Genomic DNA, 13,514 nt, shown 5'->3' with positions numbered 1-13,514 from the left:
TGATCAGATGACAGAAGTCACATTTAGGTGCCAGGTGTAACTGAGGTCATAGATGCTCTATATCCATTACTTTGAGTGTTTTATATAATATGACTAAATGTGTTTCTGTGTTGCAGGGGCAGTCAAAAAATGGAACAGCAAGGCCACAGAACATGACATAAGCAGAGCTGTGGGAGACCACCTCAAGCCCCTGGTAGAGCCGGGGGTGGTGTTTACCACTCCACCACACCTTCAGCAGGCTGGAAAAGTGGGATTGATACTTTTGTTTTTCCATACTAAGAGGGACCAAGAGTCTGTTGATTGGCCAGTCATTGGGTTCATTTGTTGAAATAAAATCAAGCTTTATTAATACAGCACATTTCAGACATGGATGCAACACAATAGCTTCACAGGGAAAAAATAAAGAACATAAACAGAAGTATTTAGTACACAACAAACAGAAGACTAACAACTAATGAACATTCTAAGGAAAGTCCATTGATTAAAATATTAATTGGATGCAACATCCAACCCAAAATATAAGCTTGTTTTTTAGGAGTGACTCAAAGACACTATGGGGGTGTCCACTGAAAATTGACTAGTAACAACAACTGGGACATAAAAGACACCCACCACGAGACCCACTAAATCTGCCCAAGAAGAGGCAAAAAAAAAACACACCAAAAAGGTGGAGCAACTAAAGGTGTTGACTCTCCATATCTATCAAGACAACTGGAGCACTGGGCCAGACACTCTTAAATAGAACCTGGACCAGCTCAGGTGAAACACCTTCCCACTAACGAGATGGACAAGCCAGCACAGGTGTAACACATACTGACTAACTAGGTGACACCAATCAGTGCGTCCTACGTGCTAACGAGCTATACGTTTAGGAAGAAGAGAGTTCTCGAAGTCCAACCTCAAAACATAAATGGAAAAACCAAAGCCTGTAAAATCTTCCCCTTTAAGACAACAAATATATCCTATATTTTTGATGGACAAGTTTGCTCACCACAAACAGAAAACAACTTCTATTTCACAATATAATCAACTAAAATGCTTCGCCTTCTACAATATAAACATGGTGTCTACTGGCTGGGAACAATTAAAAACATGTATTTCTAAATAATAATATACAATCGTATAATTTCTATAGAATCCTAAAAGTCATTAGCTTCTGGAACTCTCGTCCTTAAAACTCACTAGCTTCTAGAACTCTCTTTCCCTTGGAACGAGCTCAAACAAAACTCATCTCCAATAGGGAAAAATGTGCAGTGAAAATAAATTAAGCTCCATGGCAACGCATATCGATTTGGGGGGAAATCAGGTTGAACCTGCTCTTGAAACTAACACAACAAAACAAAAAAACACATGGAAATGGAGATATCTTTTACCTCACTGGTTAGAAGACAACCTGCAGAAGACAGTCAGATACATTTTGGAGTGATGCATTTGACTGTAGGGGTCGCTAAACAAAGAGAAACAACACTTATTTGTCATCACTCATCGATATCCTGTTGAAATCAGTTGTGCCGAGTCCTGTTAAAACTAACAGCTCAAAAACCACACGGAATCTGGGAATAATGTGTCCATCCCTGGTTAGAGGACAATTTGTAAAAAACAGCCAGATACATTTTGATTAAAATAGGTCGACAACACGGTAAGTGATACAGCTCTTTTTTGTTAAATCTCATTAATAGTACTCTTTCAATTCAGAGCCTGGTCTACATTGTGACATCATTAAAATACTTATTCTACAATGTTAAAACATTCTACATTGTGACATTATTTCACTGATTCATGAAACAACTCCTTCATGTATACATTTTCTGATGTTTGATCAGAGATCTTTAATCAGAGTATCTTGTCACATTGACCGCATCTATACGTTTTTTTCTCTGCTGTGTGTGTTCTCTGGTGCACTTTCACTCTGCTTGACTGAGTATAACTCTTCCCACATTGAGTACAGCTATGGGATTTCTCTTCTGTGTGTCTTCTCTGGTGCGCTATCAGGCTGTTTGAGTAAAACTCTTCAAACATTGAGTACAGATACATGGTTTCTCTCCTGTGTGTGTGTTCTCTGGTGTATCTTCAGATAGCTAGACGCAGCAAAACTCTTCCCACATTGATTACAGCTATACGGTTTCTCTCCCGTGTGTGTTCTCTGGTGTATCTTCAGATAGCGAGTTGTAGCAAAACTCTTCCCACATTGATTACAGCTATAAGGTTTCTCTCCTGTGTGGGTTCTCTGATGTATCTTCAGATCGCCAGATATGATAAAACTTTTCCCACATTGATCACAGCTAAAAGGTTTCTCTCCAGTGTGTGTTCTCTGGTGTGATTTCAGGTTGCCTGACTGAGTAAAATTCCTCCCACATTGAGCACAGCTATAACGTTTCTCTCCTGTGTGTGTTCTCCGATGTACTACCAGGCCCTTTGACTGAGTAAAACACTTCCCACATTGATTACAACTATAGCGTTTCTCCCCTGTGTGTGCTCTCAGATGTATCTTCAGATAGCCAGATGTCGTAAAACTCTTCCCACATTGAGTACAGCTAAATGGTTTCTCTCCTGTGTGTGCTCTCTGGTGTATTTTCAGATAGCCAGATGAAGTAAAACTCTTCCCACATTGAGTACAGCTATAACTTTTCTCTCCTGTGTGTGTTCTCTGGTGCACTATCAGGCTGCTTGACTGAGTAAAATTCTTCCCACATTGAGTACAGCTATAAGGTTTCTCTCCTGTGTGTGTTCTCTGGTGTAATTTAAGTTCTGATGAAAATTTGAAATGTTTCCCACAGTCAGAGCAGCAGTGAGATTTCTTCCCTCTGTGTCTCTGCTGGTGTTTTTTGAGGTGTTCTGATCTGGTGAGACTCTTCTCTGCCTTGTCAGCATCATGATGTTGTTGAGGCTCCCCAGAGGATCCACGATAGTCACATCTCTCTCCTGTGTGAAAGTCAGAAAGATGGTTAAAGTCCCACAACAACAGAAATGTACTGTTTGAGGTAAAAGGAGATGCCTGAAGTAAAGTAAAATAACGTATTGAAGGTGATTTGCAGGACAACTCAGGATGATAAATTGGTGGTTGAAGATATCCCTCTAGTGGTGTGGGGGCTGTGCTTTGGCAAAACGGGTGGGGTTATATCCTTCCTGTTTGGCCTGTCCTGGGGTATCTTCGGATGGGGCCACAGTGTCTCCTGACCCCTCCTATCTCAGCCTCCAGTATTTATGCTGCAGTAGTTTGTGTCAGGGGGCTAGGGTTAGTTTGTTATACCTGGAGTACTTGTCCTGTCTTATCCGGTGTCCTGTGTGAATTTAAGTATGCTCTCTCTAATTCTCTCTTTCTTTCTCTCGGAGGACCTGAGCCCTAGGACCATGCCTCGGGACTACCTGGCATGATGACTACTTGCTGTCCCCAGTCGACTTGGCCGTGCTGCAGCTCCAGTTTCAACTGTTCTGCCTGTGATTATTATTATTTGACCATGCTGGTCATTTATGAACATTTGAACATCTTGGCCATGTTCTGTTATAATCTCCACCCGGCACAGCCAGAAGAGGACTGGCCACCCCTCATAGCCTGGTTCCTCTCTAAGTTTCTTCCTAGGTTTTGGCCTTTCTAGGGAGTTTTGACAAGATGACCAAGAAGTGGATTGAGATAACGAGTTCAATTACGTATCACATAGCAAAAGAGATGGAACCAATTCTATTTGAAGAAAGACGGTTTCAGAAAGTTGATTCGAACTTTAGACCTAAGATACGAGATTCCGAGCCGTAAATACTTCAGGAAAACATGTCTGCCAGAACTCTACACAGAATGTCGGGACAGAGATGCCAAGGAAATCCGTAACGCTTCATTCTTCTCTACCACTGCCGACTTACGGTCAAGCTGGACCACAGAGCCATACATTAGCCCCATAATTCATTACATTGACGACAACTGGAAGCTGCAAAGCAAACAACTTCAGCCCTCTTATTTCCCAGATGAACACATCGGATAAATAATTTCAGCTGGGCTGAGGTAGGCACTTTCATCCTGGGGCTTGAAAGAGTCGCGTCAAGTATGTATGATTACCAACTGTGGATGGAACACGGTCAAAGCATTGGTGCTGAACAAATGGACAAGACAGTAGATGGAACACGGTCACAGCATTGGAGCTGAACAAATGGACAAGACACAGGCTACACATTGCTATTGGTAAGTTTAAACGTCCAAAACACAGAGCAGGTAGAAAAATAACCTCACTTAAAAACAGCATAACTTAAATTGCAGAATAACTAGTGTATTCTTTATCTCCCCTGTTTAAAGTTATAGCTGACTACACTGCCTGATCCTTCTTATGCGTTAAGCAGAATATATCACAAATCCATCATATTTGTAATATGAAAATGTGTGCAACATCCAAACATTACATTGCCTTTATTTATAATTAATACATTAGCCTCTGGTTTCAATGTATTCTCTCTTTCAATAATAAATATCCTACTATATAAATTATCCTGTTTTCTATAGCTCTCTTAATCACAACAGTAGTATGTAAATCTATAGATGGATTAAATGCAAGGAAGTGGTCAGCACATTTTCCTATAGTTGGAAGAAGCAGAAGGCCCTGACAAGTCCACAGGATAAACTGAGCCTGCCCCTCAACAAGCTCATCACAGAATCCCTGATAAGGTGGGGATCTCCACTGCAGATGATGGAAACAGTCCTGGAGCAGGAAAAGGCTGTCACACAAGTCCTGGCAGCAGACAACAACACAGCACCTTGCACCCTCCTGGCAAGACATTGAGGTCTTTGAATACAACGACTTGTCAACAGCTGTAATAATTTGACCCCCACAGGAAATCTACACTGGCAGTTATAGAAAGACCCATTTACTATATACCCATTGATTCTTGAAGAATATACACTCAAAACGTTGGAGTCACTAAGAAATGTACTTGTTTTTGTCCAATAAAATAACATCAACTTGGTCAGAAATACAGTGTAGACATTGTTAATGTTGTAAATGACTATTGTAGCTGGAAACTGCTGTTTAAAAAAAATGTAATATCTACATAGGTGTACAGAGGCCCATTATCAGTAACCATCACTCCCGTGTTCCAATGGCACGTTGTGTTAGCTAATCCAAGTTTATAATTTTAAAAGACTAATTGATCATTAGAAAATCCTTTTGCAATTATGTTAGCACAGCTGAAAACTGCTGTTCTGATTAAAGAAGCAATTAAACTAGCCTTCTTTAGACTAGTTGAGTATCTGGAGCGTCAGCATTTGTGGGTTTGATTTCAGGCTCAAAATGGCCAGAAATAAAGAATTTTCTTCTGAAACTCGTCAGTCTATTCTTGTTCTGCGAAATTAAGGCTCTTCCATGGGAGAAATTGCCAAGAAACTGAAGATCTCGTACAACTCTGTGACTACAAGCAGAGTTGCAAAGAAAAATACATATCTCTGTCCAGTGTCTGTGTTGTTTTGCCCATCTTAATCTTTTATTTTATTGGCCAGTCTGAGATATGTTTTTTTCTTTGCAGCATCTCGGAGTCACCTCGTCACTATTAACATTGAGACTGGTGTTTTGCGGGTACTATTTAATGAAGCTATCAGTTGAGGACTTGTGAGCTTTTCTTTAAAAAACAAGGGCATTTCTAAGTGATCCCAAACTTTTGAACAGTAGTGTAACTTATAAATGGTTCAAATATTTCAACTGTATTACACCATCAGAAACCAAAACATAACCAAAACATTGCATAACTCCACTGTATAGCCTCGAAACCTGGTTAAAACTATGATTTTGACCTTATGGATGACCAGTCCTTGTATTCAGTGTAGTGAATTCATGGGGTAGCCCTGAGCTGAACTCAAACCTGGGTCCAGCGACTGTCAAGCCAACACCTTATGACTGTTTCGCCAAGATGTCTGAACTTCTTGACGAGGTCGCTAGGTTTTGGGTTACGGTTGCTACAATAGCTTTCTCTATGAATTTGAGAACGGTACAGTTCCCCAGTAAAATCTGCAGTTGAAACAATAACAAAGATGACATTCCACCACTGTTTTGGTCATAAGATGATAATGGGGCTGGAGAAATGTAACTACTCTCAAATTCATAGACAGACCTATGGATGACCATCCATGATATCAACATTATAGTTTTAACCATGTTGAGGCTACTGTGTTGGTTTACATTGTTTCTAAACATAGGAGTGAAAACTAGGCGAACTAAGCTCATGAGGCATGTTTTATGTTCTTCAAGAATCGATGGCTACAAATAAACAAATTTAAAAAGTCTAAATGTAAATGTAACTATTGAATATTTCCCCTTTAACACCAAACATTAGTTCAAAAACTGCAGTTTGTGCCTCTGTTTTTAAGACTCCTCTGTTTTTAAGTCTCCTCCCTAAGTTTGTTTTATTCACTGCTTTAGCACACTCCACCAACCCTGATGTCCTAGCCGTGTCTGAATCATTGCTTAGGAAGGCCACCAAAATTCCTGAAATTTCCATTCCCAACATCTTCCGACAAGATAGAACTGCCAAAGGGGGCGGAGTTGCAATCTACTGCAGAGAGAGCCTGCAGAGTTCTGTCATACTATCCAGGTCTGTGCCCAAACAATTCGAGTTTCTACTTTTAAAAATCCACCTGTCCAGAAACAAGTCTCTCACCGTTGCCGCTTGTTATTGACCCCCTTCAGCCCCCATCTGTGCCTGGAAACCATATGAGAATTGATTGCCCCCCATCTATCTTCAGAGTTAGTACTGTTAGGTGACCTAAACTGAGATATGCTTAACACCCCCACCATCCTAAAATCTAAACTAGATGCCTTCAATCTCACAAAAATTATCAGGTACAACCCTAAATCTGTAACCATGGGCACCCTCTTAGATATCATCCTGACAAACTTGCCCTCTAAATACACCTTTGCTGTCTTCAACCAGGATCTCAGCTATCACTGACTCATTGCCTGCATGTGTGATGGGTCCGATGTTAAACGACCACCCCTCGTCACTGTCAAACGCTCCCTAAAACATTTCAGCGAGCTGTCCTTTCTAATTGATCTGGCCCGGGTATCCTGGAAGGACATTGACCTCATTCCACCAGTAGAGGATACCTGGATGCTCTTCAAAAAAGTGCTTTCCTCACCATCTTAAATAAGCATGCCCCAAAAAATGTAGAACTAATAACAGATATAGACCTTGGTTCACCCCAGACTTGACTGCCCTTGACCAGCAAAAAAACATCCTGTGGCGTTCTGCACTAGCATCGAATAGCTCCCGCGATATGCAACGTTTCATTAACCAATATACTCAGTCAGTTAGGAAAGCTTTTTCAAACAGAAATGTTAAAAGTTTTGGGACACTGTAAAGTCCATGGAGAATAAGAGCACCTCCTCCCAGCTGCCCACTGCACTGAGGCTAGGAAACACCATCACCACTGATAAATCTACGATAATCGATCATTTCAATAAGCATTTTTCTACGGCTGGCCATGCTTTCCACCTGGCTACCCCTACCCCGGCCAACAGCTCAGCACCCCCTGCAGCAACTTGCCCAAGCCCCCCCCCCCCGCTTCTCCTTCACCCAAATCCAGACAGCTGAAAGAGCGGCAAAATTTGGATCCCTACAAATCAGCTGGGCAAGACAATCTTGACCCTCTCTTTCTAAAATGATACTCTGAAATCGTTTCAACCCCTGTTACGAGCCTGTTCAACCCCTCTTTCGTATCGTCTGAGATCCCCAAAGATTGGAAGGCTGCCAGGGTCACCCCCCTCTTCAAAGGGGTAGACACTCTAGACTAGAGGTCGACCGATTAAATCAGGGCCAATTTCAAGTTTTCATAACAATCGGAAATCGGTATTTTTGGGCGCCGATTTGCTGATTTATTTATTTTTTTACACATTTATTTAATCTTTATCTGACTAGGCAAGTCAGTTAAGAACACATTCTTATTTTCAATGACGGCCTAAGAACGAGGCAGAACGACAGATTTTTAACCTTTTCAGCTTGGGGGATCCAATCTTGCAGTTAACTAGTCCAATGCTCTCACACCTGATAACATTGCACTCCACGAGGAGCCTGCCTGTTACGCAAATGCAGTAAGCTAAGGTAAGTTGCTAGCTAGCATTAAACTTATCTTATAAAAAACAATCAATGACTGTCATTGCTCCAATGTGTACTTAACCATAAACATCAATGCCTTTCTTAAAATCAATACAAAGTATATATTTTTAAACCTGCATATTTAGCTAAAAAAAAATCAAGATTAAGAGGCAATAATAACCAGGTGAAATTGTGTCATTTCTCTTGCGTTCATTGCACAAGGAGTCAGGGTATATGCAACAGTTTGGGCCGCCTGGCTCTTTGCGAACTAATTTGCTAGAATTATACGTAATTATGACATAACATTGAAGGTTGTGCAATGTAATAGGAATATTTAGACTCATGGATGCCACCCATTAGATAAAATACTTAACGGAATAAACTTTTTATTTTCGAGGTGATAGTTTCCGGATTAGTCACAGGTATATGGTTTAGAGAGAAATAGTCGACGCATTATAATTCCTGTAGTAACTTGCGGCTGAACTTGAAAGGGGTTCCTTTGTTATTTTACCGTTCATGTCTTCCATTGAGAATGTCTTGATCTGCTTCAAATAAGGTCTGTGTTTCGTGCAGGCTTAAACCGCCTCGGCGTTTTGATACCCGTGTAAATCTCACTAGGATAAGGTAACGTTTTGTCAACATCTTTTCATAAATCCACTCTACAAAAAAAAAATATTTGCTTATATTTAGCCAATATTGATCAGAGTTACCTTGTCCTATGTATATCAACACAGTTATACAATTGGCACGGTGGTGTAAGCCTACACGAAACACAGACCTTATTTTAAGTGAATCTAAAAATATCCTATGGAATAAATGAAGGAACCGCTTTTCAGATTTTGCTAGAAGGTGTTATGGGAATTATGACTCGCACTTTGGTCGTCAATTCTTACCATGCCCATTATTAAAAATAGGATTTCCTGCATATAGGAATTACAGTTTTTGTTTTCAACATTCATCACAGGTAACTTAAACTCTATTTTTATTCAAACAGTTGAGAGTATTTGTGTGTATTTATGTATTATATTAAGTTAAAATAAAAGTGTTCATTGAGTATTGTTGTAATTGTCATTATTACAAAAATGTGTGTATATTCTGTATGATACACTGCTCAAAAAAATAAAGGGAACACTTAAACAACACAATGTAACTCCAAGTCAATCACACTTCTGTGAAATCAAACTGTCACATTTCACATGCTGTTGTGCAAATGGAATAGACAACAGGTGGAAATTATAGGCAATTAGCAAGACACCCCTAATAAAAGGAGTGGTTCTGCAGGTGTTGACCACAGACCACTTCTCAGTTCCTATGCTTCCTGGCAGATGTTTTGGTCCCTTTTGAATGCTGGCTGTGCTTTCACTCTAGTGGTAGCATGAGACTGAGTCTACAACCCACACAAGTGGCTCAGGTAGTGCAGCTCATCAATGCGAGCTGTGGCAAGAAGGTTTGCTGTGTCTGTCAGCGTAGTGTCCAGAGCATGGAGGCGCTACCAGGAGACAGGCCAGTACATCAGGAGACGTGTAGGAGGCTGTAGGAGGGCAACAACCCAGCAGCAGGACCGCAACCTCTGCCTTTGTGAAAGGAGGAGCAGGAGGAGCACTGCCCGAGCCCTGCAAAATTACCTCCAGCAGGCCACAAATGTGCATGTGTCTGCTCAAATGGTCAGAAACAGACTCCATGAGGGTGGTATGAGGGTCTGACGTCCACAGGTGGGGGTTGTGCTTACAGCCCAACACCGTGCAGGACTTTTGACATTTGCCAGAGAACACCAAGATTGGCAAATTCGCCACTGGCGCCACGTTCTCTTCACAGATGAAAGCAGGTTCACACTGAGCACATGTGACAGACATGACAGAGTCTGGAGACACCGTGGAGAACGTTCTGCTGCCTGCAACATCCTCCAGCATGACCAGTTTGGCGGTGGGTCAGTCATGGTGTGGGGTGGCATTTCTTTGGGGGGTGGCACAGCCCTCCATGTGCTCGCCAGAGGTAGCCTGACTGCCATTAGGTACCGAGATGAGATCCTCAGACCCCTTGTGAGACCAAATGCTGGTGCGGTTGGCCCTGGGTTCCTCCTAATGCAAGACAATGCCAGACCTAATGTGGCTGGAGTGTGTCAGCAGTTCCTGCAAGAGGAAGGCATTGATGCTATGGACTGGCCCGCCCATTCCCCAGACCTGAATCCAATTGAGCACATCTGGGACATCATGTCTTGCTCCATCCACCACGTTGCACCACAGACTGTCCAGGAGTTGGCGGATGCTTTAGTCCAGGTCTGGGAGGAGATCCCTCAGGAGACCATCTGCCACCTCATCAGGAGCATGCCCAGGCGTTGTAGGGAGGTCATACAGGCACGTGGAGGCCACACACTACTGAGCCTCATTTTGACTTATTTTAAGGACATTACATCAAAGTGTGGTTTTCCACTTGAATTTTGAGTGTGACTCCATATCCAGACCTCCATGGGTTGATACATTTGATTTCCATTGATAATTTTTGTGTGATTTTGTTGTCAGCACATTCAACTATGTAAAGAAAAAAGTATTTAATAAGAATATTTCATTCCATCAGATCAAGGATGTGTTATTTTAGTGTTCCCTTTATTTTTTGAACAGTGTATATGTACATTTATTTTTAAATAAATCATAAATCGGTCGACCTCTACTCTAGACCCAAACTGCTACAGACCTATATCCCTCCTGCCCTGCCTTTCTAAAGTCTTCGAAAGCCAAGTTAACAAACAGATCACCAACTATTTCTAATCCCACCACACCTTCTCCACTATGCAATCTGGTTTCCGAGCTGGTCATGAGTGCACCTCAGCCACGCTCAAGGTCCTAAACGATATCATAACCACCATCGATAAAATACAGTACTGTGCAGCCATCTTCATCGACCTGGCCAAGTCTTTCGACTCTGTCAATCACCACATTCTTATCGGCAGACTCAATAGCCTTGGTTTCTCAAATGACTGACTCGCCTGGTTCACCAACTACTTCTCAGATAGAGCTCCGTGTGTCAAATCGGAGGGCCTGTTGTCCGGTCCTCTGGCAGTCTCTATGTGAGTGCCACAGGGTTTAATTCTCAGGCTGAATCTTTTCTCTGTATATATCAATGATGTCGCTCTTGCTGCTGGTGATTCTCTGATCCACCTCTATGCAGACGACACCATTCTGTATACTTCTGGACCTTCTTTGGCCACTGTGTTAACAAACCTCCAAACGAGCTTCAATGCCATGCAACACTCCGTCCGTGGACTCCAACTGCTTTGAAATGCTAGTAAAACTAAATGCATGCTCTTCAACTGATTGTTGCCCGTCCAGCATCACTACTCTGGACGGTTCTGATAACTACAAATAAACTCTCCTTCCAGACTCACATTAAGCATCCCCAATCCAAAATTAAATCTAGAATCGGCTTACTATTTCACAACAAAGCATCCTTCACTCATGCTGCCAAACATACCCTCGTAAAACTGACTATCCTACCGATCCTTGACTTTGGCGATGAAATTTACAAAATAGCCTCCAACACTCTACTCAGCAAACTGGATGCAGTCTATCACAGTGCCATCTGTTTTGTCACCAAAGCCCCATATACTACTCATCACTGCGACCTGTATGCTCTCGTTGGCTGGCCCTCACTACAAATTCATCGCAAAACCCACGGGCTCCAGGTCATCTATACGTCGTTGCTCGGTAAAGCCCTGCATTATCTCAGCTCTCTGGTCACCATAGCAACACCCACCCGTAGCATGTGCTCCAGCAGATATATTTCACTGGTCATCCCCAAAGCCAACACTTCCTTTGGCCGTCTTTCCTTCCAGTTCTCTGTTGCCAATGACTGGAAAGAATTGCAAAAATCACTGAAGCTGGAGGCTTATATCTCCCTCTCTAACTTTAAGCAACAGCTGTCAGAACAGCTTACCGATCACTGTACCTGTACACAACCAACCTGTAAACAGCATACCCAACTACCTCATCCCTATATTGTTATTTATCCTCTTGCACCCCAGTATCTCTGCTTGCACATCACCATCTGCACATCTATCACTCCAGCGTTAATGCTAAATTGTAAATATTTCGCCTCTATGGCCTATTTATTGCCTTTACCTCCCTACTCTTCTACATTTGCACACACTGTACATAGATTTTTCTATTGTGTTATTGACTGTACGTTTGTTTATGTGTAACACTGTTGTTGTTCTTGTCACACTGCTTTGCTTTACCTTGGCCAGATTGCAGTTGTAAATGAGAACTTGGTTCTCAACTGGCCGACCTGGTTAAAAAAAGGGGAAATAAATTAAATACATTAAAAAAAAGACAGTACTTACTAGTGTTAACAGGGGCCCGTTCATCGTTAGAACCATAGGATGCCTTAACATGCCTTTGGGAATCCGAGCCCAGATATCCAGTTTCCTCCTCTTCATCTTCTTCTTCCAATGTGACAGTCATCTCCCCCTCCTCCTCTTTCACTCCAAAAACAGCCTCCTCCTCTTTTTCTTCCTCCTCTTCTTTTACTATAACGTCCTCCTCCTCTTTCACTCTGAACGCGTCTTCTTCTTCTTTCACTGAGACGTCTTTCTCTTCTTCTTTCACTGTAACAGCCTCACCCTCTACTTGTTTTGGTATTCTGACATCCTCTTCCTCCTCTTTCACGACAACGTTTAGCCACAGACCCTCTTTCTCCGTCCAGCAGACACGCTCTTCTTCAGCAGGAGAGTAGCCTAGTGAACTCATGGTCGGGGATGTTAGTTAGCTAGGCTAATGCTAACTTAACCAGCCCGCTGGCTGACTAATAATAACAACAACGGTAAATATGAAATTAAATCGGATAACTAACTAGACGACAGAAGTAGGTATAAAACACAGTGGCTAATATACACTAAAGCGTCTGAAGAGCTTTATTGGTTCGGCTATTTTGGCTAGCAAGCTACCGAGGTGGCTGACTAACTGTTGACGCTGTTAAAAGAAGCGTTCCGTCCACTAGATTTTACGTCACGCTAGCAGCATCGCATGAAAGTCTCAGACCGCCACTGGAGTGGGTAACGCAGTTGAGTAAAACGCATTATTATGAAACAGCAGGGTGCTGGGGCCTGTTGCACAAAACTAGGATAAGGGATTAAGCCAGGATATCTTGGTGATCCTGGCTCAATTGATCCGTAATCCGGTTGCACTAAAGATGGATAGGGGGCAGGAGGATATGTTATGGTATAAATTACCATGGAGATTTATTCTGTGGAGCTAGCCTGCTCCAGACCAGGCTAAATTCCAGGATCTATTTAATCTCATCCCTAATGTCAGTCAGCAGTCACCACAAATGGAAACCAATAGTTATTTCACTGCTCACTATACATTGTTATCACATATAACTAGACCCACTGTTATTATTTAAACGTTTGTGATCATTAATTTCAATGATTTTGGATAAAAAATGATTTTTAGATG

At 42.0% G+C, this 13,514-nt stretch overlaps 1 protein-coding gene across 1 annotated transcript; it reads right to left on the bottom strand.

Annotated features, from left to right (window-relative positions):
• Window positions 1–320: 320 nt before the first annotated feature.
• On the bottom strand, window positions 321–13,055 carry LOC135557488 (zinc finger protein 660-like). Its single transcript, XM_064990775.1, has 2 exons — window positions 12,401–13,055; window positions 321–2,922 (listed from the first exon to the last, which is right to left on the bottom strand). Exons 1-2 carry the CDS (start codon window positions 12,804–12,806, stop codon window positions 2,012–2,014), a joined length of 1,317 nt encoding a protein of 438 aa, XP_064846847.1. The 5' UTR covers window positions 12,807–13,055; the 3' UTR covers window positions 321–2,011.
• Window positions 13,056–13,514: the final 459 nt, after the last annotated feature.

This window comes from Oncorhynchus masou, chromosome 16, assembly GCF_036934945.1.
Source record: "Oncorhynchus masou masou isolate Uvic2021 chromosome 16, UVic_Omas_1.1, whole genome shotgun sequence".
Lineage (NCBI taxonomy): Eukaryota > Metazoa > Chordata > Actinopteri > Salmoniformes > Salmonidae > Oncorhynchus > Oncorhynchus masou.
This window is presented reverse-complemented; position numbering and strand designations above follow the sequence as displayed.

What these genes read in the sequence shown, in the direction of transcription:
- LOC135557488 (XM_064990775.1), bottom strand. Translation starts at nt 12,806, where the DNA reads ATGAGTTCACTAGGCTACTCTCCTGCTGAAGAAGAGCGTGTCTGCTGG. An exon ending in ACGGGCCCCTGTTAACACTA is followed by an intron (nt 2,923 to 12,400) that starts GTAAGTACTGTC and finishes ACTTTCACACAG; the next exon opens with GAGAGAGATGTGACTATCGT.